We start from the raw sequence: 23,928 nt of genomic DNA, 5'->3' as shown, positions 1-23,928 counted from the left end.
ATCCACGTTTGGGGCATTGGGGCAGAAGACTGATTGGGGGAGGTGGAGCCAAATGGAAATGAGAATCTAGGGAGTAAGAGATAAGGGATGACCAGGAAGTCCTGGGCTTCCTGTGGTGAGTTACGTAAACAGTGACAGTGACGCGGTGGGGGGGGTATGGAGTGTTGTTTCCCTAGACATATTACATACGAGCTTGCCTGACTGTATTGTGTGCTGTTGTATTTAATCATAAAGGTCATATACTCTGATTCCATAAGCCTAAAAGATCTCAAGAGGGTATATTGGTTGCTTCTGAAATGGAAGGTATCTTTGACTATATCCTATTTTGTACTCTTTCGATTTCTTTATCACATATGTACAAGTGCTGCTTATATACTAATAAGCAGCAAAACCCTTAAATTTGCATTTCCTTTGATTCAATAATTGCTACTATACATTCTAAAGAAATAATCACAGGCACTCAAATATTTGTGCACAAAGGTCTGTCAAGTGTATTTATCATAGCATTATTTTGTTAACACTGGAAAAGCCATGAATAGTCTGCGTCCGATACTAAGGCTTAATAGGAGACTCATGTAATGTAATGGTACATAGTCTTGTAAGGTGACTGTTTACTAGTATTTAGTGACAGGGCCAAGTGCTTTTGACATTAAGTGGAAAAGTGGGGTTAGAAAATGCACTGACTGACTTACAGCAGGTACCTGTACCACTTCATTTGGGGAATGTCAAGTGGACTGAAAAAGCCCCAGCACCATAAAGATTCCATCTCTGCGTGCAGCGGCATTTCTCATAGCTAGTTTCTTGCTAAACTGTTTTGGAATGTGCTGATTGGATTTATTTCTGGACACAGAGCTAGTCTGCCTACGTGTTCTAATTCTGTCAGTTTTAATTAACAGTGAATAACAGTGTGTGTCTTAGACGGGAGGTCTCTGGCAGGATCCTGAAGCCTTTGGTAGTTAGCAGCTGCCTGCAGGCCGCCTCCAGAATGTAGTTCCACAGACTCAACGTTGGCCAGAAACAGACCAGAGAGCAAGTAGCTAGCAAGAGTGAAGGTATAGGAGTCTTATGGGACTGTGGAAACATTAATCCAGTAAGTAAATCTCTGTGTTTCAAGATAGCTAGAGGAGTTCATGCTGGGTTTTGTCATGTAATGGTTGATTGCTATTTAGGGCAGACTAAATAGTTTGTAAGTATCTGTAATTGTATGTTAGAGGCTCTTTTTCTCTTTTCCACTCCCATCTAGATCTTGGGTGGCCTTTTCATTACCCCCTCCCTAGGAAGATTGTTTACTAAATGTCAGCGTGTGTTTTACTTAGTTCATAGTTTAAGCCGGGTAGGAGGGGTGCGCTGGCCTCTGCTGTCATGCAGCAAGTGTCATCCTAACCGGAAATCCTCTGCTTCACTCTCATTCTCTCTAGGTAGCAGAGGCTCAACGGGCAGAGTTCAGCCCTGCCCAGTTCTCTGGTCCGAAGAAGATCAACCTGAACCACTTGTTGAATTTCACTTTTGAACCCCGTGGCCAGGCCGGTCATTTTGAAGGCAGTGGACATGGCAGCTGGGGAAAAAGGAACAAGTGGGGGCATAAGCCTTTTAATAAGGAACTCTTTTTGCAAGCCAAGTGAGTACGTCTGCTCTTAGGAGGGGAGTGAAATTGAGCCTCTGGGTGTTTGTGGTGCTGAGAGGCTTTGTTTAAGCAACTGTAGGAGAGAGGCGGAAAGGGAGTTGGTTCTGCCTCTCTTTCTCACCTGGCCTTGAAAACACAGATATGTTTCAAGCAGGTGTTCTTGGTGTTTAAAAGAATATAATGCTTAAATAAGTAAATTAAGTAATGCTTTAGTATTGTGATGAGGTAGTAAAAATGTTTCCTTTGGAATTGAATCCAGATTTGAATCTTATTTTGGCCTCAGACTTTGAGTAACTTACCTAACTACTTTGAGATTTAGCTATTCCTCTTACATATAACGGAGGAGAAATTACTTAAGGGAGAACTGAATGCCACGCTGGAGTGTTTGGCATGCCTTTGTTCAAATACTGATTCTCTTTTGTTTCCTTTTGTGTGACCTTAGTTCATGTAAGGTTTGACCTTGGGTCTAGACTGAAGTAACCATTTAGTACTTTATGTAAAAAAAAAAACTGGTAGGAATTCCTGGTGGTATGGTGGTTGTTCTGGGCTTTCACTGACGTGGCCTGGGTTAAATCCCTAATTGGGGAACTGAGATATCCCCCAAGCCACACTGTGCGGCCCAAAAAAAACCCCAAACAAACAAACAACAAAAAAATCCTGGTACTCAAATGATTGAGTGGGGACGGTCTTTTCTACTGCCTTGGAGACTAGTAGTTTCTGGTGGTGGGAAGGACATCTGGCTTCCCTTCTTGTTGAGGAGCCACAGTCTGGGTTAATTTTAGTTCAGGGGAGGGCCTGCAGGCAACATGGCTGGGCCTGGAAGCAAAAGAAACAGAGTTCATGGATTTGGACTCTCCCCGCTGAGTCTTTGGATTCCCTCCAGAGCCAGGACTTGGAACTCAGGCTGAAGTCCTAGTTCAGTGCTTCACAAACCCTGGCTGCTTATTCCTGCGTTTGACTTCTAAGTGAAGAGATGGTGACTTTCTACTGAGGGCTTGTTGGTGATTTCTGACAGTCTGCCTCTTGTCTCTCCCTGTCTCTAGCTGCCAGTTTGTGGTGTCTGAAGACCAAGACTACACAGTTCATTTTGCTGATCCTGATACCTTAGTCAACTGGGACTTTGTGGAACAAGTGGTGAGTAAGCTGAGAGTGAACTAAACAGAGGGACTGTGGTGACAGCAGCTTTTGGCTGAGTTTACTGCTGATCCGTCTTTCTGTCTGGCCTTACTGTGGGCGTTTTCCAGAGATCACTGCTGGTTTCGTCTAAAGTTGATTTTATGTTAATTGGCTCCTGCAGAACTAGGCATTGGAAGGTAATAGGGTAATAGCAGTCCCGTCTGCTACCTCGTCTCTTCTGGGAAGACAACCAGGGGAATAGAGAACTCTGGTTATCCTCCTGACCCTGGATGGGCTCACTGAATGTACACTGCTTCATTGGTAGCCATGTGTAGTCATCAGTATGAGATTAGGCCTTGGCCTTGTGACAGGTGAAATGAGCCCCACAGCTGTACTGTCCAAACTACTGCTGTATTTGTCTTCTCTTGAAGTTATGGGCTCTGGGTATCTCTTTGTCACTCCTGGTTATATGATGTAGAATACCTTTCAAAGTGATAGACTCCAAGGCCTGCCTTCTCATTACTGTGAAAATTCATAAAATCATCTGAAAGTGACATAGAAAGCCATGAAACTTAAGTCCTATATGCATTGGTTTAGGGAAAAAACAGACATATTGTGGAAGTCTCACTGACTCCTTTGTTGGAAGTTACTGGTACATTACTTCTAGACCCTTTTTATGCATGTGTGTGTGTGTTGTGTGCGTGAGTCACTCAGTCATGTCTGATTCCTTGCGATTCCATGGACTGTAGCCCACCAGGCTCCTCTCTCTGTGGGATTCTCTAGGCAAGAACACTGGAGTGGGTTGCCATTCCCTTCTCCAGGGGATCTTCCTGACCCAGGGATCAAACCCAGGTCTCCTGCATTGCAGGCAGATTCTTTACCATCTTAGCCACCAGGGAATCCTGCCTTTATGTATGTGTACATATGAGTCTTTTTTTGTAAATGGGAGATCTATGTTGATTGTCATTTTTTCCTTTTGATGCTGAATGCCGAAAATAGCTGTTCTCTGGAGGTTTTACTATATTATTGTTTTGGTTTCCTTAATGATTTGCTTGAGGTGCTCTTGTGCATATACCTGCACTGTTGAACAGTATTATGAAGATGTGTTGTTAGAGATGTAGAGGGATTAGGAGGGGGATGGAAGAAGCTTTGACAGTCCCCAGTCAGTTCTGAAAGCAGTTTAACCTGTGGTGGCGTTTGTTTCAGCGCATTTGTAGCCATGAAGTGCCATCTTGCCCAATATGCCTATATCCACCTACTGCAGCCAAGATAACCCGTTGTGGACACATCTTCTGCTGGGCATGCATCCTGCACTATCTTTCACTGAGCGAGAAGACCTGGAGTAAATGTCCCATCTGTTACAGTTCTGTGCATAAGAAGGATCTAAAGAGGTAAGATGGAGGTGTTTACTAGATTAGACCCCCGTCTGCCAACTGCTTGCCCTTCTACATATGAATGTCCATTTTACAGTGTTGTTGCCACAGAATCACGTCAGTATGTTGTTGGCGATACTATTACAATGCAGCTTATGAAGAGGGAGAAAGGGGTGTTGGTGGCCTTGCCCAAATCCAAGTGGATGAATGTAGACCAGCCTATTCATCTTGGAGGTGAGTTTTGTTAATTTGGGGAACACATAATGGTGGGTATATCCGTTAAGGCTGCTTGAGTATGTCTTTCTACTGTCAAAAACTGAGCCTTTAAGCTAGCCTTTTCTAGCATTTCCAAACTAGACATAGGATTCCAGTAGGTTGGGGGTGAAGTTTGCAGAAAATGATTTAACTCTTGGTTTCGAGTTTAGTTCATTTGTGAAATGAAAAATTAAAATACATATAAGGCTTTGTTGAGTAGTGTCTAGCGTTGTGCCCAGTTTGAGGGGGATTCCACGGTCAGCCAGTCTTGGCACCTGTCATCAAGGAACTCGGTAGTCTAATCGAAGAGATAGACTGGTAGCCAGACATTTGGATCTAGAGTGTGGTCAATGCTTACGGTGGGGAAGTGCAAGGGGTTGTATTCTCTGTGTTCATATGGAGATGAGCATTAAAGTGACATTTCAGTTTTTGGGCAAAAGAGGATTTTCAATAAATGGTATTGAAACAGTTGACTTGTATGGAAAAAAAAAATTAGATCCCTATCTCGTACCATTCATAAAAATCAATTCCTGATGGATTGAAAAATCAAATATAACAAAATTCAAAACTTTTAAAAGAAAATATAGGAAAATATCTTTATAAATCCTTGGGGTTTTACCTGGGAGGGTGTTTGAACCAAGCTGAAACCATCAATGCTATAAAATAAAAGATTGATAAATTTGATTTTATGAGAATTAAGATTCAGCAAAACTCCTTAAAGTCAACAGGTGATAAATAGGGGAAGATTTTCATGTTCAAAATACAGATTAATGTCTAGAACATACAGATGTTCTATAAATTAACAGTCTAGTAGAAGAATAGGCTAAGCATGTGGCAAAGTATGTCCCAGGAGAGGATATCTGAATAACCTCCCAAGTTTCTACAGAGGTTTAACTTTGCTTAGAGTTACACAGATGCAAATCAAAATGCCTCTAACAGTGACACACACACAGGATGAGGCAAATACAGGCATACCTCATTTTACTGTGCTTCACAGATAGACATTTTTTACAGATTGAAGGTTTGTGGCAACACTGCATTGTCAGATGATGGTTAGCATTTTTTTGCTTTTTGACTGTGCTGGGTCTTCATTGCTATGTGGGCTTTTCTCTAGTTGTGGTGCGTGGGCTCCTCATTGTGGTGGCTTCTCTTGTTGTGGAGCACATGCTCTAGGGAGCTCAAGCTTCAGTAGTTGTGGCACATGGGCTCAGTAGTTGCAGCTACCAGGCTGTGGAGCACAGGCTCAATGATTGGGGGGTACAGGCCTAGTTGCTCTGAGGCATGTGGGATCTTCCCGGACCAGGGATTGAGCCCGTGTCTCCTGCATTTGCAGGTGGATTCCTTACCACTGAACCATCAGGGAAGCCCATAGTTAGCATTTTGTAACAGTGTTTTTTAATTAAGGTATATACATTGTTTAGACATAATGCTATTGCTAGCATATAGACTACAGAATAGTGTAAGAATAACTTTTGTATGCACTGGGAAACAAATCTGTGACCTACTTTATTGTGATGCTCACTTTGTTATAGTGGAACCAAACAGGCATATCACTGAGGTGTGCCTGTGCTGGGTTTTGGCAGGGGTGGGGAAGTGGGTACTCTTGTTCTTGGTAGGAGTTTAAATTGATAACAGCCTTTTGTGTGTATGTAGTGGGGTGGGTAGTATATAAAATAGACCTAACCTTTGATTCAGGATCATAAATCATTTGTACCAAAGAGCACATATAGGGATTTTTTTGTTACAGTTGTTTTTTGGTTTGTTACAGTCGTAATAGAAATTGGCAATAACCTAAATGTCCACAAGAAACTTGCTCGTTAGAGTATATCTTCATGTCTAACACAATACAGAGGGTAAAAAAAGAAATAGATCTAGACCTTTCTTTATGAACGTGGATATATAAATGTATAGGAAAAAGTGTGAAGGACACACATTCAGATTTGTAAATAGTTATCTCAGGGTTTTTTAAGTCCATAAAATATGGGAGACGGATGTTAAGGAAGTAAGTCATCCTTGATCCTTTTACCTAGAGGTACCTCAAAATGTTAATTGTAGAGTTTTTTCCTATACATGTATATTTTTGTGAGATTGGAATTGTTTTCTTGTTTGACATCTGTTTTTTTTCCCCCCATGTAATGTGGGTATTTCTCCATGTCACTAAATTCTTCCTTCTTAGAAAAACATTTTTAATGTCTGCAAAATTCTCTTTAATGAATATACCATCTTGTCACTATTTCTTTATTGGACTTAGTAGTTGGTTGCAGCTTTTCTGTTACTAAAGTTTTTGGCGGCGGGGGCGCGCATCATATTACTTTTTGAATCTTAGTTCCCAACCAAGAATTGAACCCAGACCTTCAGCAGTGAAAGTATGGACTACCAGGGAATTCCCAGAACATTAATTTTTTTTCTACATCTTTGGTTTTCTTAGGATAGCTGTCTTGTGTTATGGAGTCAGAGTTGTAAACTTTAAGTTAAGGGTCATTGCTAAATATTTTTTTTAAGGAAAATTCACTAAGTCATTGTTTTTCACCTTAGAAAAAAAGCTGTATATGAAAGTCGTTATTTAGCCACACAGCCGTGGGCTTTGAGTTTTGCCTCTGTGATCTCATTGGCGTTGTTGCAGATGAACAGCACAGCCAGTACTCCAAGCTGCTGCTGGCCTCCAAGGAGCAGGTGCTGTGCCGGGTGGTGCAGGAAGAGAAAGCGGCGCTGGAGCGGCAGCTGGCAGAGGAGAAGCACACGCCCGAGTCCTGCTTTATTGAGGCAGCTATCCAGGAGCTCAAGGTGAGGGGGAGCCCTGGAAGTGGGGCAGGTGGTGGGAATTAGCTACTTCAGCCCCACCCATGTTTGAGATGATGAGCAGGGAATGGCTAAGAAAGCAGGTTTGCTCTAGGCTTTGGTGATAGGCGGGAAAGGTTGACCCAGTTTTTCAAGTGCTCCCTGGAACTGAAAAGATCAAGTCAGGGTGATCTTACAACTCTGGAGTTTCTTAGATTAGCTGTGTTCTTTTTTTGTTTTAAGATTTATTTATTTTTGGCTGCTCTGGGTCTTCATTGCTGTGCGTGGGCTTTTCTGTAGTTGCGGCCAGGAGGGGCTGCTCTTCGTTGAGGCATGCAGGCTTCTCACTGCAGTGGCGTTTCTTGTTGCCGAGCACAGACTCTAGGGCGCTCGAGCTTCAGTAGTTGTGGCACACAGGCTTAGTTGCTCCATGGCACGTGGGTTCTTCCCTGACCAGGAATTGAACCTGTGTCCTCTGTATTGGCACATGGATTCTTAACCACTGGACCACCAGGAAAGCCCTAGCTGTGCCCTTAATTAAGCAGCATAGGCTTTTGCTTGTTTTTTAGGAAAGCGGCTGGATTAATTTTTGGAGATGTTTTATTTAGGGAACATTGTGAATAAATTATTATGGCCTCTCTAGCAGGCTCTACCAATGCCTGCTGAGGATTTTGGAGCAGCAATATCCAAATACAGAATTTCCTATGTCCTGTGTCCTCTACAATAGGAATTCTTAAACTTTAAGAGGCAGCAGAATCGCTAGTTGTTGGGCTCTACCCTGAGAGACTGATTCAGTAGGTCTAGGTTCAGTAAGGTTAATAATTTGCATTATAACAAGTTCCAGGGGAGTCTGGTGCTGCTCACCCCCAGATCACACTTTGAGAATCACTGATCTGTATTGGAACAATGAAAGCCCTGATGAAAGGGCATGTGACAGGCCCTTTGCTGAGGTGCTGCACTTGTATTTATCTCATGTAAGCTTCATGACCGAGTGTGATAGAACAGCTGTCCCCTTTCACGGATGAGGAAAGTGGAATCATGGGTTAGGTAATTTACTTGAGGACATACAACTAGTAAGAGGTGAAGCTGGTATTTGAATTCCTCTCTCTCTCACTTACAAGTCCTCTTTGGGCAGGATTCTGTGTATTTACTTTTTATTTTCTTTCTGTAATGCAGGACATTAGTTCAAATGCATTTCAGGGAGAAGGAAAGCTTCATATAAGTAGATCTGTCCAGGTTGAGGTGGGGGTTGCCCAAACCCTTGTTTCCCTCAATGGTTTTCACTCTCTAAGCTTAGTTCATAAAAATGAGAAGACCACTTCTGTGTCCTTGAATTCTGTTCGGGAAGCTTTTTTGTAGTATTGTCATTATCACTGTCAGAGATGCTAAGCAGAATACCATCCCATTGGAGTACCAGATGCTTTTGCTTCCTGCTTTCTTTAAAGATTGAGAATTTTAAGTACTTATACTCTTCCTTTTTGCCTTTTAACTTTTGCTCCTGTCGAGCGGCCATTGTAAACTTTGGTCCTTCGGACTCAGTATGTTTCTGGTTTTCTCTCTGGTGCTGTAGGCTCGGGAAGAGGCTCTGTCAGGATTGGCTGAAAGCAGAGGGGAGGTCCCTGGTGTCGTGGCTGCTCTGGAACAACTGGTGCTGATGGCTCCCTTGGCGAAGGAGTCCGTTTTTCAACCCAGGAAGGTTGGTGTCCTTGTTACCAACTGATCGCCATTCTTCTCCAGCTGGTAGGCACTGTTAGATCTGGAGAAAAGGGAACTATGAGTATTTCCTATGTGCTTTTTTTTAAAAAAAATTATTGTTAAGTTTTTCCTGTGCGTTTGTCCCAGGTGTGTTCTTTCCTCAGCAGTGTTAAGTCCATGACAGCTAAGATAGACCTCGAGAGCCTGGTCCCTGCCTTTGCCCCAGGTTCGTTCTGTAACCCTCAGTTTGTCCCGGCAGGGCGTGTTGGGGTACCTGTCTGCTTTCGATGAAGACACCACTGAAGTTTGTTCTCTGGGTCCTCCTCGTCCTGTTGCTCTCCCTCTGGTAGAGGAAGAGGAAGCAGTGTCTGAACCAGAGCCTGAGGGGTTGTCAGAGGCCTGTGAGGACCTGGAGTTAGCAGAAGACAATCTTGGAGAGGGGACCATTTGTACTGAGTCCAGCCAGCAGGAACCCATCACCAAACCAAGCATCACACACCTGAGCAGCTCTCCTTGTTACTACTTTTACCAAGGTGAGCCTCCCTGAGGGGGATGGCTGGGTGCCACTGGATGTCTCAGAGAAGTGGTCTGGCTCTCTAAGAAGACGGAGGTAGGGGCACTAGACCCTGGTTGGTTGGGCCTGTTGTGCCTTTCAGCCTGGGGAGGGAGAGTTGGGCCGGGTAGGAGGAGCGCCCTGATTGGAGGACTGGCCAAGACCGAGGTGTGACAGATACGCTTGTCGGCAGCGGAGGATGGGCAGCACATGTTCCTGCACCCTGTGAACGTGCGCTGCCTCGTGCGGGAATACGGCAGCCTGGAGCAGAGCCCTGAGAAGATCTCGGCCACGGTGGTGGAGATCTCCGGCTACTCCGTGTCTGAGGTAAGGGCCTGCCTGCCTTGCGAGGTGGAGGGGCAGGGAACCGCGTTAACCTCGACTTTCTGTGCTGGGTCTAGCCGATCCAGGTTCACAGACCTTCAAAGGCCTTGAGTTTTTGTGTGTGTGAGTGTGTGTGTGTGTGTGAGAGCCTGTGAATTTTTAAAAACTTAAATCGTGCTCCCCTGCCACGTGGGGGTTCTGTTAGGTCAGTCTACCACTGCTGTCTGTATCACAGGTTCCTTTATTGTGGTTTGGGGATAAAGATGTCTCCTGCTTTCATTTGAGATGAGTTTGTTTTTGTTTCTCTTTCTTCCTACTGCTTGGGAGAAATGGCCAAGAAAACAAAGTCCTTGGAGGCTTTAAGGAACCTTATGAATTTTGGCTTAGCAGATACCTGTGAATTATTGTCGGATAATTTACGTATGTGAATATTTGCCCTTTGAGAATTACCCTTGTATTGATCACAGTTTAAAAGCGTAAGAGACTTTTTATGTACTATAAACTTTCCATCAAATGTGAAGAAAAAGGGTAAAAAGAAAACTAAATCAGTGAGCTTCATTTTTATTGTTTTAGGCCAAGCTTTGTTCAGTAGGGAAACCTGCTTTATCTGCCTTCCCAGTTACCATTAATTCTGTTGGTGGTTCCCAGATTTTTTGCCAATAAGTAACTCTTGTCTTCCTTATTCTCCCTTTTTGTTGTGGACCCCCAGAAAATCAGAAACAGCTGATCAGCTATGGATCATTCATTACCGGTCTCAATTAATTTATTTGCATCAGTTCAGTTCAGTCGCTCAGTCGTGTCCGACTCTCTGCGACCCCATGAATTGCAGCACGCCAGGCCACTCTGTCCATCACCAACTCCCGGAGTCCACCCAAACCCATGTCCATTGAGTCGATTATGCCATCCAACCATCTCATCCTCTGTCGTCCCCTACTCCTTCCACCCCCAGTCCTACCCAGCATTAGGGTCTTTTCCAATGAGTCAACCCTTCGCATGAGGTGGCCAAAGTATTGGAGTTTCAGCTTCAACATCAGACCTTCCAGTGAACACCCAGGATTGATCTCTTTTAGGATGGATTGATTGGATCTCCTTGCAGTCCAAGGGACTCTAAAGAGTCTTCTCCAACACCACAGTTCAAAATCATCAATTCTTCGGCGCTCAGCTTTCTTCACTGTCCAACGCTCACATCCATACATGACCACTGGAAAAACCATAGCCTTGACTAAACAGACTTTTGTTGGCAAAGTAATGTCTCTGCTTTTAAATATGCTATCTAGGTTGGCCATAACCTTCCTTCCAAGGAGTAAGCGTCTTTTAATTTCATGGCTGCAATCACCATCAGCAGTGATTTTGGAGCCCAAAAAAATCAAGTCTGACACTGTTTCCACTGTTTCCCCATCTATTTCCCATGGAGTGATGGGACCAGATGCCATGATCTTAGTTTTCTGAACGTTGAGCTTCAAGCCAACTTTTTCACTCTCCTCTTTCACCTTCATCAAGAGGCTCTTTAGTTCTTCTTCACTTTTTGCCATAAGGGTGGTGTCATCCACATATCTGAGGTTATTGATATTTCTCCCAGCAATCTTGATTCCAGCTTGTGTTTCTTCCAGCCCAGCGTTTCTCATGATGTACTCTGCATATAAGTTAAATAAGCAGGGTGATAATATACAGCCTTGACGTACTCTTTGTCCTATTTGGAACCAGTCTGTTGTTCCATGTCCAGTTCTAACTGTTGCTTCCTGACCTGCATACAGGTTTCTCAAGAGACAGGTCAGATGGTCTGGTATTCCCATCTCTTTCAGAATTTTCCACAGTTTATTGTGATCCACACAGTCAAAGGCTTTGGCATAGTCAATAAAGCAGAAATAGATGTTTTTCTGGAACTCTCTTGCTTTTTCAATGATCCAGCGGATATTGGCAATTTGATCTCTGGTTCCTCTGCCTTTTCTAAAACCAGCTTGAACATCTGGAAGTTCACGGTTCAGGTATTGCTGAAGCCTGGCTTGGAGAATTTTGAGCATTACTTTACTAGCATGTGAGATGAGTGCAGTTGTGCGGTAGTTTGAGCATTCTTTGGCATTGCCTTTCTTTGTGATTGGAATGAAGACTGACCTCTTCCAGTCCTGTGGCCACTGCTGAGTTTTCCATATTTGCTGGCATATCGAGTGCAGCAGTTTCACAGCATCACCTTTGAGGATTTGAAATAGCTCAACTGGAATTCCATCACCTCCACTAGCTTTGTTTGTAGTGATGCTTTCTAAGGCCCACTTGACTTCACATTCCAGGATGTCTGGCTCTAGGTGAGTGATCACACCATCGTGATTATCACAAACCCAATAATTGCTTTTGGTTGCTTATTCTACCTTACTGTAGGTTAATTGACAATTTCTGTTCAGCTTTTCAAAATGGTGATAACTTGAGCACTGCTCTGAGCTGCAGTGCCATCTGAGCGAGAGTGTTTCCCTGCTGGATATCTGAGTGGGAACCTCTGCTCTCAGAGTCATAGCTGGTCTTAGTTGAGCATCAGCCCCTTTTCCCTTGTAGGATGTGCGACAGCGTCATCGATACCTCTCTCACTTGCCGCTCACCTGCGAGTTCAGCATCTGTGAACTGGCGCTTCAGCCTCCTCTGGTCTCTAAGGAAACCCTAGAGATATTCTCAGGTGAGAATGCTCTCTACTTTGCTTCCCTTTTTTAGTGGAATTCAGGGATTCTTAGGACTAAAAACCCAGTGTAGAAGGAAGTAAGGACTTCTGTCGTGAGTCTCCGAATCTCCTGATACTCTCCGTCCATTTATCCAGTCCGGCTGGGCCCTCCCTCGTGCCCCTAGCTGCTAGTCACCTGGGAGGAGTTAACTGCCAGGCTGTCCTGGGTCTGCCTCCTGACCACCTCACCACCCCGCAGATGACATTGAGAAGAGGAAGCGCCAGCGCCAGAAGAAGGCCCGGGAGGAACGCCGCCGAGAGCGCCGGATTGAGATGGAGGAGAACAAGAAACAGGGCAAGTGTAAGTTCAGGAACGCTCATGTGTGAGGAGCACAGCTGTGCATCATTGTACAGAGGCCCTGGGCCCCGCCCAGTCATAGCTCAGCTCTGCCATTTGCTTTCTTCAACTCTTACACATGAGTTGTGAGAGTACCTCCCTCATGGGCTTCCTGAGAGAACTGGAGTTGGCGCTGGTCCAAGTGTGTAGCACATAGTAAGGAGGAAGAGTAAGTTCATCCTTGGCAAAGTGGGTGAAAAAAAACCCGGGGCGGGGGTGTGGGTATGGAATTGGACATCTGCTGAATGCTGGGGATAATTGGCCCGTGAGCTCTCTGGGTACGTTGTTGACCTCGCCTTCAACTCTGGAGACATCTGTACATAGCCAGTCTACCAGGAGAGTCTGAAATAGTAGAAACCTGTTGACATACTAGGAAATACATGTAGGAGTTAGACTTGAGCTCTCTCATACCAGTAAGTAGAGTCTTTTAATCTGGTTCTGCAACATAAGTGTCACTGAACCAAGGATTGTGTGACATGAGGCCCTCCTTAACCTCGAGAAACAAGGAGTTGAATCCTTGGCTAGGGAAAAGACTTGACTATTTTGACTCCACATGGTATGGTAGATATAAATTTTACTTCTGTAACTGGGATAAGTATGTAGCTGGCATTCTGGTGTTGTGTAGCTATTTGGCACAAGTCCTAAACAGTTGAGAAAACTGATGTTTCAAGAACAAAGACTTTTAACTTTTTTATTATGGGAATATTCAAAAACAATTATACAGAAGAGTATAATTAACCCCCAGGTTTATCACCCAGCTTTAACATGAATAGTTAAAACAAGGGTTTTATATTAAAGACATAAAGTGGCAAATATTACAAATTTGGGTTTTAAAGCTGTCTCCATCCTTCGTACACCTAGGAGATTCATATTGGCCATCCATAACTGTTGGAAAAGAGTCAAAGAATTCTGTAAATGGGCCTACTGTTCTCATCTTGTCTTTGCAGACCCAGAAGTCCACATTCCCCTGGAGAATCTACAGCAGTTTCCTGCCTTCAATTCCTACCCCTGCTCCTCTGATTCTGCTTTGGGTTCCACCAGCACGGAGGGCCGTGGGGCGCTCTCCCTTTCTCCTCTTAGCAGAAGTCCAGGTTCCCAAGCAGGTAAATGGAGTTGGGATTTAGAGAATAAAGTTGACCACCAGCCGTAGACCTTAAGCTGAGCCCTAGTGTCTGAATTTACAACAGTGACCTCAGCATGGTGGGGGTCTTTAGGGGACTAATTTTATTTGGGTAGTTAATAGATTCCTGAGATACACCAAATTCTTACCATTTGATTCACTTTTCCATTGGCTGTATGGACTGCTTTATGCCCTGCTAGCTTCTGAATACCTCAGGCAGCCCGTACAGCAGGACAGTTAAACCTTGATTCTTCTCTGCAGCCCAGCTGTTTTATTTCTAGTTCTACCTTTGAAGTACTCCCTCTGTATGTGTGAACATCTTTATATATTTCTTCTTACTGTAACATTGTTTATGGTGGGGGGTGGAGGAAACAGCCTACAAAGTCTACTGGTAGGGAAAAGGCTCAATTACAGCATTTTTACTATGGAATCCTTTACACCTACTGTAAAGGGAGATAGCTCACTTTCCGAACCTTTAAGATGAAAGGAATTTGTGGAAAAAGACAAAGCATGACACCATTTTTGGGTTAAAACAGCCACACAAAACAAAGCATTTCAGTGTAGGTTTATATATCGAAATGCATAGAAAAATCCTGGGATGATTGTGTTCCAGACCACTAACAGTGTTCCACTCTAGGAACTGAGATCGGGATTGAGAGGCCGTCAACTTTTAAAAACAGTTTTGCTTATATATAGAATATATTATTGTGTTATGAAATTAAACACTTATAATTTCAGAGAGCTGTCTTCTGATCTTCATCCACCTGGCAGATCGTTTTCGATACTTAAAATTTATTTTTCTCAGGCATTTTCAGTGAAATGTCCAAGACCAGAACAGTTGGTGACTCTTGTGATCATTTGCCTGTCACTTCGCAGATTTAGGAGCCTGAGACGAAGGCCGGGGCTTGGTTAGTGGCAGGGACTGGGACTAGAGTGTAAGGGCTGCACAGCCATCATGCTCTTCAGTTTAACTGAGACGAGAGCTACTGTACAAAGGAACATGGCAAAACATTGACTGCATCATCTGTGGCACAGAGATTGTGTTTTCACAGACTAGCTTTTCTGAAGGTGTGTGGGCTTTAACACATTCAGGCAAGAGCAGTTGGTCGGGCCTACAAATAAAAGTACCACAGAGCCCTGGCTGACTGTGGAAAGGCCTCTCCCTCCCAGCAGTGATCAGGGCAGTGGGTGGACTGATCTGTGGGAAATGTTCAGCTTTGGGTCAGAAAGGATGAAGATGACAACCTAGTGAAGGGAGTAGCAAGGAAAAGCTTGCATTTTGCTGGGTTTTGTTGCTGTGTGTGTTTTGAATTCTAACTGAATATTCCCCAGGTCATAGACATCTGCTGGCTGGAACAGAAATGCTGACCTGATTACATTTCATTTCTTTTTCTTGAAGCTTGTTATCCATATAAAACTAGTCCATGACATCCAGTACGCTACGCCTTGAGCGCTGACTCACGTGGAAAGGGTTTTTCTTACTGTGGGAATGGATTTTGCAATGCCTTCTAGTTTTCTCATAACCTTGAAACTTTTTTCTCCCTATTCTGATCACTCGTGTGAACAGTAGGCCATGTTCTTGGCTTTATAAGCACATGGCAGAGTTGAAGGTAGATCAAGGGTTAGCTTTTTGAGGCAGTGTTGCTAATTATCCAGACCTGATTCGGGGTTAATCTCTTCTGTCTTATTAATTTGACTTGTATAATCAGGTCTCTGGTTCCTTTTCAGACTTTCTGCTGACCCCTCTGTCACCTACTGCCAGTCAGGGCAGTCCTTCATTCTGCGTTGGGAGTCTGGAAGAAGACTCTCCTTTCCCTTCCTTTGCCCAGGTAAACCCTCTGCTTGTAAAGCAGCCCACGGGCATTTAACATGAACTCTGCTGCTTGTTCTTCCTGGAAATTTCTTTGCTGGAGACAGGGAGATTTACAGGCTAATGTTGCACTGACTTTCAAAATCATGGAAGGCTTTTTAAAGAGAGAAGCTCATGGATTTAGTCTCAGATACTACCATAAACTTACCAAGGAAAGAGGCCAAGATTAGCTGAGGAAGAATCAGAGTTTTAATTATTTAACAAGTCACTAGATTATTCATGTACTAACACTGATCTAGGGCCTGGGGATATGTCAGTCAATTTTAACTGGTCCCTAGTTCTGGGACCTCTGACTTAGGTGGTATATATCTGTTACATATAATAAACCATTCTTTGCTTTGGGAAAGGGAGGGTTGTCTTGGTTATCCTGTAACTAAACTAACTAGCCAAAGTGGCTGTCTTGAGATGGGTTGAAGGCAGCACTAGGCTAGTAAGATTTGATGTCAAATCAGTATCAGTCTTTAAAATAAGCAAACAGTCAGCATTCTTGCATTTGATAACTGAGGAAGATGGACAGACAGATTGACAAGCACCCCATAGGAAGTTAGTGTTCACTTCTTTGGGACTAGTTTGGACTCATTTGCTTAACAGTTCTTTAAACCAGGTAGTTGATACAGACGTTTCTCACATATAGATGGCAGTTTGTGCTGAGAAATAAGCAGGAATTCAACTTTGGTGAGGAGAGTCCTTGAAGTCAAGGATGAAATAATTGAGAGTGATCCTGAAAATGAATTACTTGGTTTCAGAGGTTATAAGCAAGTGGCTCCCAGGTGTTAGGTCAATGCCTGAGTTGTTTTTTTAGCTAGGTTTTACTGCCATTGCGTTTTTCATCTTTATATTTTGAAAAACTTCAAACTTAAAGAGTTGAAAGGATAGTGTAATGAATATTCATACTTTTCACTAAGATTCACCAGTAGTTACTGTTTTGCTATATTTGCTTTTTCTCCCTTTTTTTGCTGTGTTGAAAATAAGTTATAGACCTCATGAATGACATTTCACCACTAAATACTTGGGAGATACATACCACTCAAATGACATTCTCCTATATGCCCACAATTATCATTGTTACATCAAAAACATTCAGCTGATTTAATACTAACTAAGATGGCACATATTTCTATTTGCCCATTTGTCTCAGTGTCCTGTATTTTCAGTCAGATTTAATCAGACTATTCATTGCATTTAGTGTCAACTCTCTTCAGTCTCCTTTGACCCATAACAGTTCCTCTGGCTTCTGGTTTGTTTTTTTCCTAACATGTGGCATGGATGTTTTGGGGGCTTCCCTCATAGCTCAGTTGGTAAAGAATCTGCCTGCAATGCAGGAGTCCCTGGTTCTATTCCTAGGTCAGGAAGATCCCTTGGAGGAGGGCATGGCAACCCACTCCAGTATTCTTGCCTGGAGAAGGCATGGACAGAGAAGCCAGGCAGGCTACAGTCCATGAGGTCACGAGAGTTGGACACAACTTAGTGACTAAACCACATGGGTATTTTTGAAGCATCTAGGCCCGTTGTTCTATAGATGATCCTACACTGTAGATTTTCTGATTGTTTCTTCATGAGTGGAACCAGGCTAAACATTTAAACATTTTTGGCGAGATTAAAATACAGGTGATATTTTAATGATCTTATAAGATGATTCAGATGTTGTACTGTTAGACCCCAAACTCTTGGGGACCAAGGGAGCAGATTCTCACAGTAGTACATGATGAAGAAAGTTTATCAGTGAAATCAGTATCTGCCAGTTGAATTCATCTTGCACAATATGCAAGCCCCAGTTTGGGACACATTCAGGACAGGCATGCTGACGTGAATCTTGTGGGGTTTGTTTCTTGGTACAAAGCACCCTAAGTGGCATGGCATGTGTGGTAGATAGGATGCAAAGTGACCCTCAGCACTTACAGAGCTGGCCTTGGCCAGCTGAGATGAAAAATTCCTCTCTTGGGAGGGATTGTTCTGATGTTACTATACTTTCAGGAATCTGGTTTATGGCTGAATCTAAATGTTAATAGTTAAGGAGCTATTGGAAAAGCAAAGACTGAAAGGTAATGAGGGCTGTGGGAGCAGTTTCAGGATAAAGTTAAATTGGTTTTTGTGGCCTTAGGTAACTGAGGTTTGCTTGGCAGGTGGTTTGTTTTAAACTTGGAAGGTCCTGTACACTCCTTACTGTAAGAGGAGTAATGTTGATGTTTTTAGGCGTCTCCAGAAGAGGAGGAAAATTTTGTCCAGAAGAAAAGAATGACAGAAAGTCGGGATTCCCCACTTCAAAATCAGAGTATAAATCTCTTGTGCCTTCTTTGCAGTATTCTTTACCTGTTTTCCTAAGGAACAGAACAGCTTCTGGTTTCCCACCTTGTTAGTTTCACTGCCAGTTCAGGATATAGGGGACATGACGAAAACACTGTGTTTGGAAAAGAAATATCCAGAAAATTTTTTCCCAGTGTGGGTAGTTGATTCTTTGTCCTCTGTACCAGTCAGTGTCAAGGGAGGAATCTGGAGAAGAAATGGGATCGGTAACTTAAATTCTTTCCCTTCCTTTTCCCACTTTGGCAGATGCTGAGAGTTGGAAAAGCAAAAGCAGATGTATGGCCCAAAACTGCTCCAAAGAAAGGTGAGAATGGCCCTCTGGTAAAGGGGAAGCTTGGCCCCTTTCAGAAAGTAGAAGGCTCTGGAGTTGCTGCAATTTTAACACTGGTGTGTTTTAGATGAAAACACCTTAGGTCCTCCTGCCCCTGTGGACAGCGATGGGGAGAGTGATAACTCAGACCGCGTTCCTGTGCCCAGTTTCCGGAATTCCTTCAGCCAAGCTATCGAAGCAGCCTTTATGAAACTGGACACACCGGTGACTTCAGATCCGCTCTCTGGTAAAGGCGCAGGAGCGGGGTGCTCGGCTCGGGGCTGTGGTTCCCTCCTGGACCCAGGGGCACTGATCGCTAATCACTGGACGCTTTCCCTCTGAGCCTCAGGGCTCACATTCTAGTGTTAACTAACATTCCATCTGGTGTATCAGATAGCTCCTTTTTGCACCCCAGATTAATTCTTGAGGCCTTTGTGAAGTTCTGCGTAACTTTTTTTCCCCAGCCTTACAGATTTCTGAATCCTGAGGTGGTGAAGGTGGCTAATAGATAGATGGAGGTCATACTCAAAGCACACCCCCAACTCTGTGGTATTCACTACTAGCATTTATGATGTGCTTCCCACACGCCTAGCATTGTGCTATTTTTATTCTCCCAATAACCATATTAAATGGGTGTAACTCACATTACAGATGAGCTGGGCTGGGCATCTAAGTGATGTGTCTGAAGACAAACACCCGGAGAGTGCAAGGCCCAGTATTTGAGTCCAGGCCGTCTAATTCCAGAGCCTGCACTTGTGTTGCCTGTGACTCTCATCAGTGGAAACTGGCCAGGGGGCAAAGGGGTGGCATTCTAAGCTAAGTTCTTTCTGTTTTCTGTTTAGAAGAGAAAGGAGGAAAGAAAAGAAAAAAACAGAAACAGAAGCTCCTGTTCAGCACCTCCGTCGTCCACACCAAGTGACACTACTGGCCCAGGCTAATTTCTCCATCTGGTTTTCTTTTTATTTGCGCTTTTGTTTTGCTGCTGTCATTTTTAAGTATTTGAGTTTGAACAGATTAGCTCTGGGGGGAGGGGGTTTCCACAATGTGAGGGGGAACCAAGAAAATTTTAAATACAGTGTATTTTCCAGCTTCCCGTCTTTACACCAAAATAAAGTATTGACACTCACAAGAGAGCTCTTCCTGCCAAGGTTTTTAGTTTGTTGCCAGGTAGTCTTTTTGACCCATGTGTAGTTTGTCTCAACCCCAACTTAAGTTTTAGTCTCTTGGAGCAGCCCAAACCAGTGTTAGGGCACCTTGCTTTCAGCACACTTATCGGTGTGTCTTTTAAAAATAGTTGAATCTTTTCTATCTGTTAGTACTCCTTTCATTAAAGAAACAGAGGGATGGAAATAAAAAGGATGTAGGATACCCAGCTTGAATTGCAGTTTTTCTTTTGACAACCAGGCTGTGGTGTCAGACCCGGGTTGCACTTGTATGTGTGATGGAGGGTTTTACCTTCTGTTTGGCACAGAAAGTTGTAACTGTCATTGACTAAGGAGGCCCTAGGACCTGATAGCCTTTAGGTCAAGCTTGTTTCAAGTGATAGTGGCCTGAATGAATTACAGAAACGGAGGAGTCTGGCACACCCGGAGGCAGAGCAGGACAGGTTTGAAAGCAGTGGGGATGCCTCCCCCCTCCTCTGCCCCCCACTGCCTCCCTGTTGTCTAGAGCAGTCTTATGCCTTGGTTTGAGCTGAATGAATTTGAGTGATGTGAATTATTTTGCTGCTTAATAAAGTGACCTCTAGGTATAATAGACTATGAAGGCAAATAGTTGCAATAAATCACCTGCATAAGCATTGTGAGCTTTCTGGTTTCTTTAAGATTTATTTCAGGTCAGCTAGACATATACTTCTTAATAGGTTAAGGTAACAGCTGCTGTGAACTTAACAATTCTGTTTTCATGGAGTCGTGTCTTTCCTAGTGTCAGGCCTAAAGGGTTCTTGATTTGGGCTTATTAGCTCTAACCTCCCATTCTTAAAATGACAAATGTTTGTTAAACGTGTTAATATGTAAGGAACTTTTGAGTGATGTCCATTTTATGAAGGAGAGAATAGGTCCTTGAAGTGTCTCTAGTAGGTAGCAGATCAAAACGGGTCATGTCTCTTGTCCTTCCTAATTCCTGTGAGTGCATTGTCTCACCTACCTTCAGGTGCCAGGCAGGTATAAGGCAATAGAGAAGGGTGGAACTGCAGAAAACAACCAGATGTTGGCAGCTGCTATTTGACTTTGTAATAATGAGGTCAGGTGACATCATTATTACAAAGATATTTTCCCCCACTCAAAAGTGTAAGAATTGTATTATTATTTGTCAGGTTACCTGGTTAAGTATTGGCAAAGAATCTGTTTATTTTTAAGGTCCTTTGGGTCATTGAGACCAGCTCTAGATCTGTGCCGGTTTAGTTGCTGTGTCTCACTAACACTATTACTCTGAGGACTTCCTGGATGTCCAGTGGTTAAGACTCTTGAGTTTCCACTGCGAGGGCCCTGGGATCAATCCCTGGTTGAGGAGCTGAAATCCTACATGCCCCGCAGTGTGGACAAGTAAACTTCAAAACTGCTACTCCTAATGACCTAGATTGCTTAGGGCCCAACCGAGGGGCAGGGGTATATCGGGTCTCCAGTGGGAGACTGTACATCTAGTACCACACAGGGAGCTGGTCTTGCTACTGAGGCCAGGGATAGAAGGAGAAAGAGACTAGGCCAACCACGAACTTCACATGCACACAAAGTGCTAACAGAAGCCAAATACATTTATTAAACCTGCTCTCAGCCAGGCAGTTAGATACAAAGACGTCTATAAGGGCAGGGGCTTCACAACCTGCATGAACCACTTAACCAGGCAATGCTGAGTAGAGGTGACTTCGATTAGTTTTAAGTGAGTCCATTTTGAGCTGGTCACCTGGCCTCGGGTCAGCAGTCATCCAATTTGGGAACTGCAGAAGATGCTGCTGCCTCTCAGAATGTTCCATCCCAGCGAGTGGACCCTGAGGCCTGGGCACAGCACAACGTGCAAAGGTTCACTCCATTGGCTCAGCAGCCTCCTCGCCGGCACTATCGGAAAGCTCCTCCCCAACTGACTCCTCCTCCAGTAAACAGCTTTTAGTGACAGACTTCTGGATAGCCTCCCGCTCTCCTGGAGAAAGAGCATGGTGAAGAGCATGAGTGACCTCTCATTCAGCCAGAGGCCAGGGCCAGTCCCTGCTCAGTGGGCACAAGGCTAGCATCCCTTACCTTCATCAGTGCAGTTCTGCAACAGGATCAACAGCTGTCTCCTGTTGTACTGAATTAGGAACTTCTGGCATGTTCTAATTGTACCTGGCACAGGTAAAGAGCTTTGTGGTCAGCAGCTTGTGGAAAGTTATTTGCCTCAGTCTTGCAGAGCTCAGAAAAAGTATCTTGCTCTTAGCAGGAGAGCAAGAATACCCACCTACCACAGAATGCCGAACCTGCTACAAAACCAGCCATATCTCATGCACCCCTACCTCCCACGTGTAAGGTGTTGAGAAAACACGGGTAGCGATGTCCTTTGTTCTCCAAGTATGTGATGAAGGGAAGAGCTGACCACACAAGCCGGTAGAATTCCTTCCTGCATCGAAGTAGCACTATTCCGGTATAGGCATTGAGGTATCGCACTACAGGGGAAAAAAAAAATCATTTGGGGAAACTAGACTGTCAGGAATGTGTTAAAAATCTTTGGATAATTGAGCACCTATGTGCTAGAGATCAGAGATGGCTCAAGACAGTGGCACCTGGAATGCATCAGTAAGTAAAAACGATTTCTGAAGGGGAAAAAAAATTAGTAGGACAGCCCATTCACAGACAGTAAAGAATCCCCCTATAATGCAAGAGACCCAGGTTTGATCCCTGGGTTGGGACGATCCCCTGGAGAAGGGAATGGCTATCCACTCCAGTATTCTTACCTGGAGAATTTCATGAATTCCACGGACCAGAGGAGCCTGGGTTGGATAAGACTGAGTGACTTAACATGTCATTTACGGAAGGGAGAAACATCCAGTGCCTTGCACACCACTCAGAATTGGTGAATTTAGAATTTAAAATGTTCTTCTAATTCATTGACTAGTTAACTTAATAAATGGGTGGGGAGTGCAGAGATCCACCTTCCTCAGAAAACCCCTGGCTGAAAGCCAAGTTGTCCTGTAACTGGGCTATGTAGGTTTTTCAGTCAACTGAGTCTCACCTAAGGTAGGACAGCTATGCCTATGTGTATATCACCTCATTCAAAGAATATGGTAAAAGGATATGCAAGTAGTGTGGCTATTGAGAGGGCCTGATCCTGTTTACATACAACTATGTGTCCAGTACTCTTGCCTGGAAAATCCCATGGACGGAGGAGCCTGGTAGGCTGCAGTCCATGGGGTCGCTACGAGTCAGACACGACTGAGCAACTTCACTTTTCACTTTTCACTTTCACGCATTGGAGAAGGAAATGGCAACCCACTCCAGTGTTCTTGCCTGGAGAATCTTAGGAACGGGGGAGCCTGGTGGGCTGCCGTCTATGGGGCCGCAGAGTCGGACACGACTGAGGCGACTTGGCAGCATGTGTCCTGTATAGGCCCTTTTCAAGGGTAATTAGATACAAGGGGTTTTTGCCCAATGTCCCACTGCCTATTAAGTTGCTTCATTCGTGTCCGGTTCTTTGTGACCCATGGGCTGTAACCCGCCAAGCTCCCTCTGTCCATGGGATTCTCCAGGAAAGAATACTGGAGTGGGTAGCCATACCCTTCTCCAGGGGATCTTTCCAACCCAAGGACTGAACTCGTGGCCTACTATTAGCTAGCTCTCCGCCCAACTGGATTCACCCAGACCTCAGGATGGGATACTGCTAAAAAGAACGGTATCTTACATAGGACAGTACACAAAGCTTGGCAGTTCCCAGGGTCGTTCGTGCCCCTTCTTTCTCCCTCCTGTGGCCACCGCCCCTTCCAAACCCCGCCGTCCGCCCGGTTCCCAAGCACCCTCGCACCCGCGAAGCCGATGGAACAGGCGGCAGCACCGAAGGTCCCGTGCACGCGGGCGATCGTGTCCCGTACCAGGGTGCCCAGCACTCGATCCTCCAGAGTCAGGCGGCAGCGGGGGTCATCAGACACCACTTCGCAGAGTAGGTACCTGCAGCGGGCGAGAGGGGACTGAGCACGGGGCCAGGCCCACAGGGACCGGGCAAGGGGCTGTTGGCAAGAGACTGTTTACCGGTGCTTGAACCGCACCATGGCTGCTTCCACCTCCGGCGGCCAGACGCGCAAACCGGATGTCAGCTTTCTCGTCGGTGGCCAATAGGAAGTTGGCTTGGCAGCCACTCAGGGAGGCGGAGCTAGAATGTAGGCGGAGTCCTGTGTCAGTCTCCCCTGAGCTCCGCTTCTCTCTGCGGTGCGCAGGCGTCCTGCTCAGTTCTGAACTGATGCAGTTGGGAGCTAGGCTGCGCGATTGGTGGATTTTTGTGCCTGTGATAGGTGGTTATGCCCACTCATTAATTCTGTAGGATGCACCCGCGGCATTTGGAGCCTCCACGATGTTTACTTTCTATTACCTTACAACACAGTCGTGC

At 44.6% G+C, this 23,928-nt stretch overlaps 2 protein-coding genes across 4 annotated transcripts in view; one reads left to right on the top strand and one right to left on the bottom strand.

Annotated features, from left to right (window-relative positions):
• The window catches only part of RNF10 (ring finger protein 10), a 34,554-nt gene extending 15,062 nt beyond the window's left edge, over positions 1 to 19,492 (top strand). Inside the window, exons 3-17 of one of the 2 annotated variants that reach the window (XM_081546195.1) lie at positions 1,419 to 1,618; positions 2,668 to 2,758; positions 3,947 to 4,131; positions 4,211 to 4,347; positions 6,992 to 7,152; positions 8,717 to 8,842; positions 9,101 to 9,374; positions 9,588 to 9,721; positions 12,263 to 12,380; positions 12,622 to 12,723; positions 13,707 to 13,862; positions 15,608 to 15,708; positions 18,300 to 18,357; positions 18,452 to 18,610; positions 19,206 to 19,492. In XM_081546195.1, coding sequence (XP_081402321.1) covers positions 1,419 to 1,618; positions 2,668 to 2,758; positions 3,947 to 4,131; positions 4,211 to 4,347; positions 6,992 to 7,152; positions 8,717 to 8,842; positions 9,101 to 9,374; positions 9,588 to 9,721; positions 12,263 to 12,380; positions 12,622 to 12,723; positions 13,707 to 13,862; positions 15,608 to 15,708; positions 18,300 to 18,357; positions 18,452 to 18,610; positions 19,206 to 19,282 — 2,079 coding nt within the window. In that variant the 3' untranslated portion in view covers positions 19,283 to 19,492. Of the gene's footprint in view, positions 1 to 1,418; positions 1,619 to 2,667; positions 2,759 to 3,946; positions 4,132 to 4,210; positions 4,348 to 6,991; positions 7,153 to 8,716; positions 8,843 to 9,067; positions 9,375 to 9,587; positions 9,722 to 12,262; positions 12,381 to 12,621; positions 12,724 to 13,706; positions 13,863 to 15,607; positions 15,709 to 18,299; positions 18,358 to 18,451; positions 18,611 to 19,205 lie in introns of both variants that reach the window. The other variant, XM_081546194.1, reaches the window with a different exon arrangement.
• Positions 19,493 to 21,097: 1,605 nt separating this feature from the next.
• Positions 21,098 to 23,612, bottom strand: POP5 (POP5 ribonuclease P/MRP subunit). 2 transcript variants are annotated; one of them, XM_081546198.1, is made up of 5 exons: positions 23,574 to 23,612; positions 23,230 to 23,492; positions 21,848 to 21,997; positions 21,597 to 21,680; positions 21,098 to 21,498 (listed from the first exon to the last, which is right to left on the bottom strand). In XM_081546198.1, exons 1-5 carry the CDS (start codon positions 23,591 to 23,593, stop codon positions 21,383 to 21,385), a joined length of 633 nt encoding a protein of 210 aa, XP_081402324.1. In that variant the 5' UTR covers positions 23,594 to 23,612; the 3' UTR covers positions 21,098 to 21,382. The 2 variants fall into 2 exon arrangements, with proteins under 2 accessions (XP_081402324.1, XP_081402325.1); XM_081546199.1 differs by having other exon boundaries at positions 23,350 to 23,492.
• Between the last annotated feature and the right edge of the window lie 316 nt (positions 23,613 to 23,928).

Source organism: Giraffa tippelskirchi, chromosome 11 (assembly GCF_054371585.1).
Source record: "Giraffa tippelskirchi isolate mGirTip1 chromosome 11, T2T-mGirTip1v1.2.pri, whole genome shotgun sequence".
NCBI lineage: Eukaryota > Metazoa > Chordata > Mammalia > Artiodactyla > Giraffidae > Giraffa > Giraffa tippelskirchi.
The sequence above is the reverse complement of the archived record's forward strand: the minus strand, read 5'-3'. Positions and strand labels throughout refer to the sequence as shown.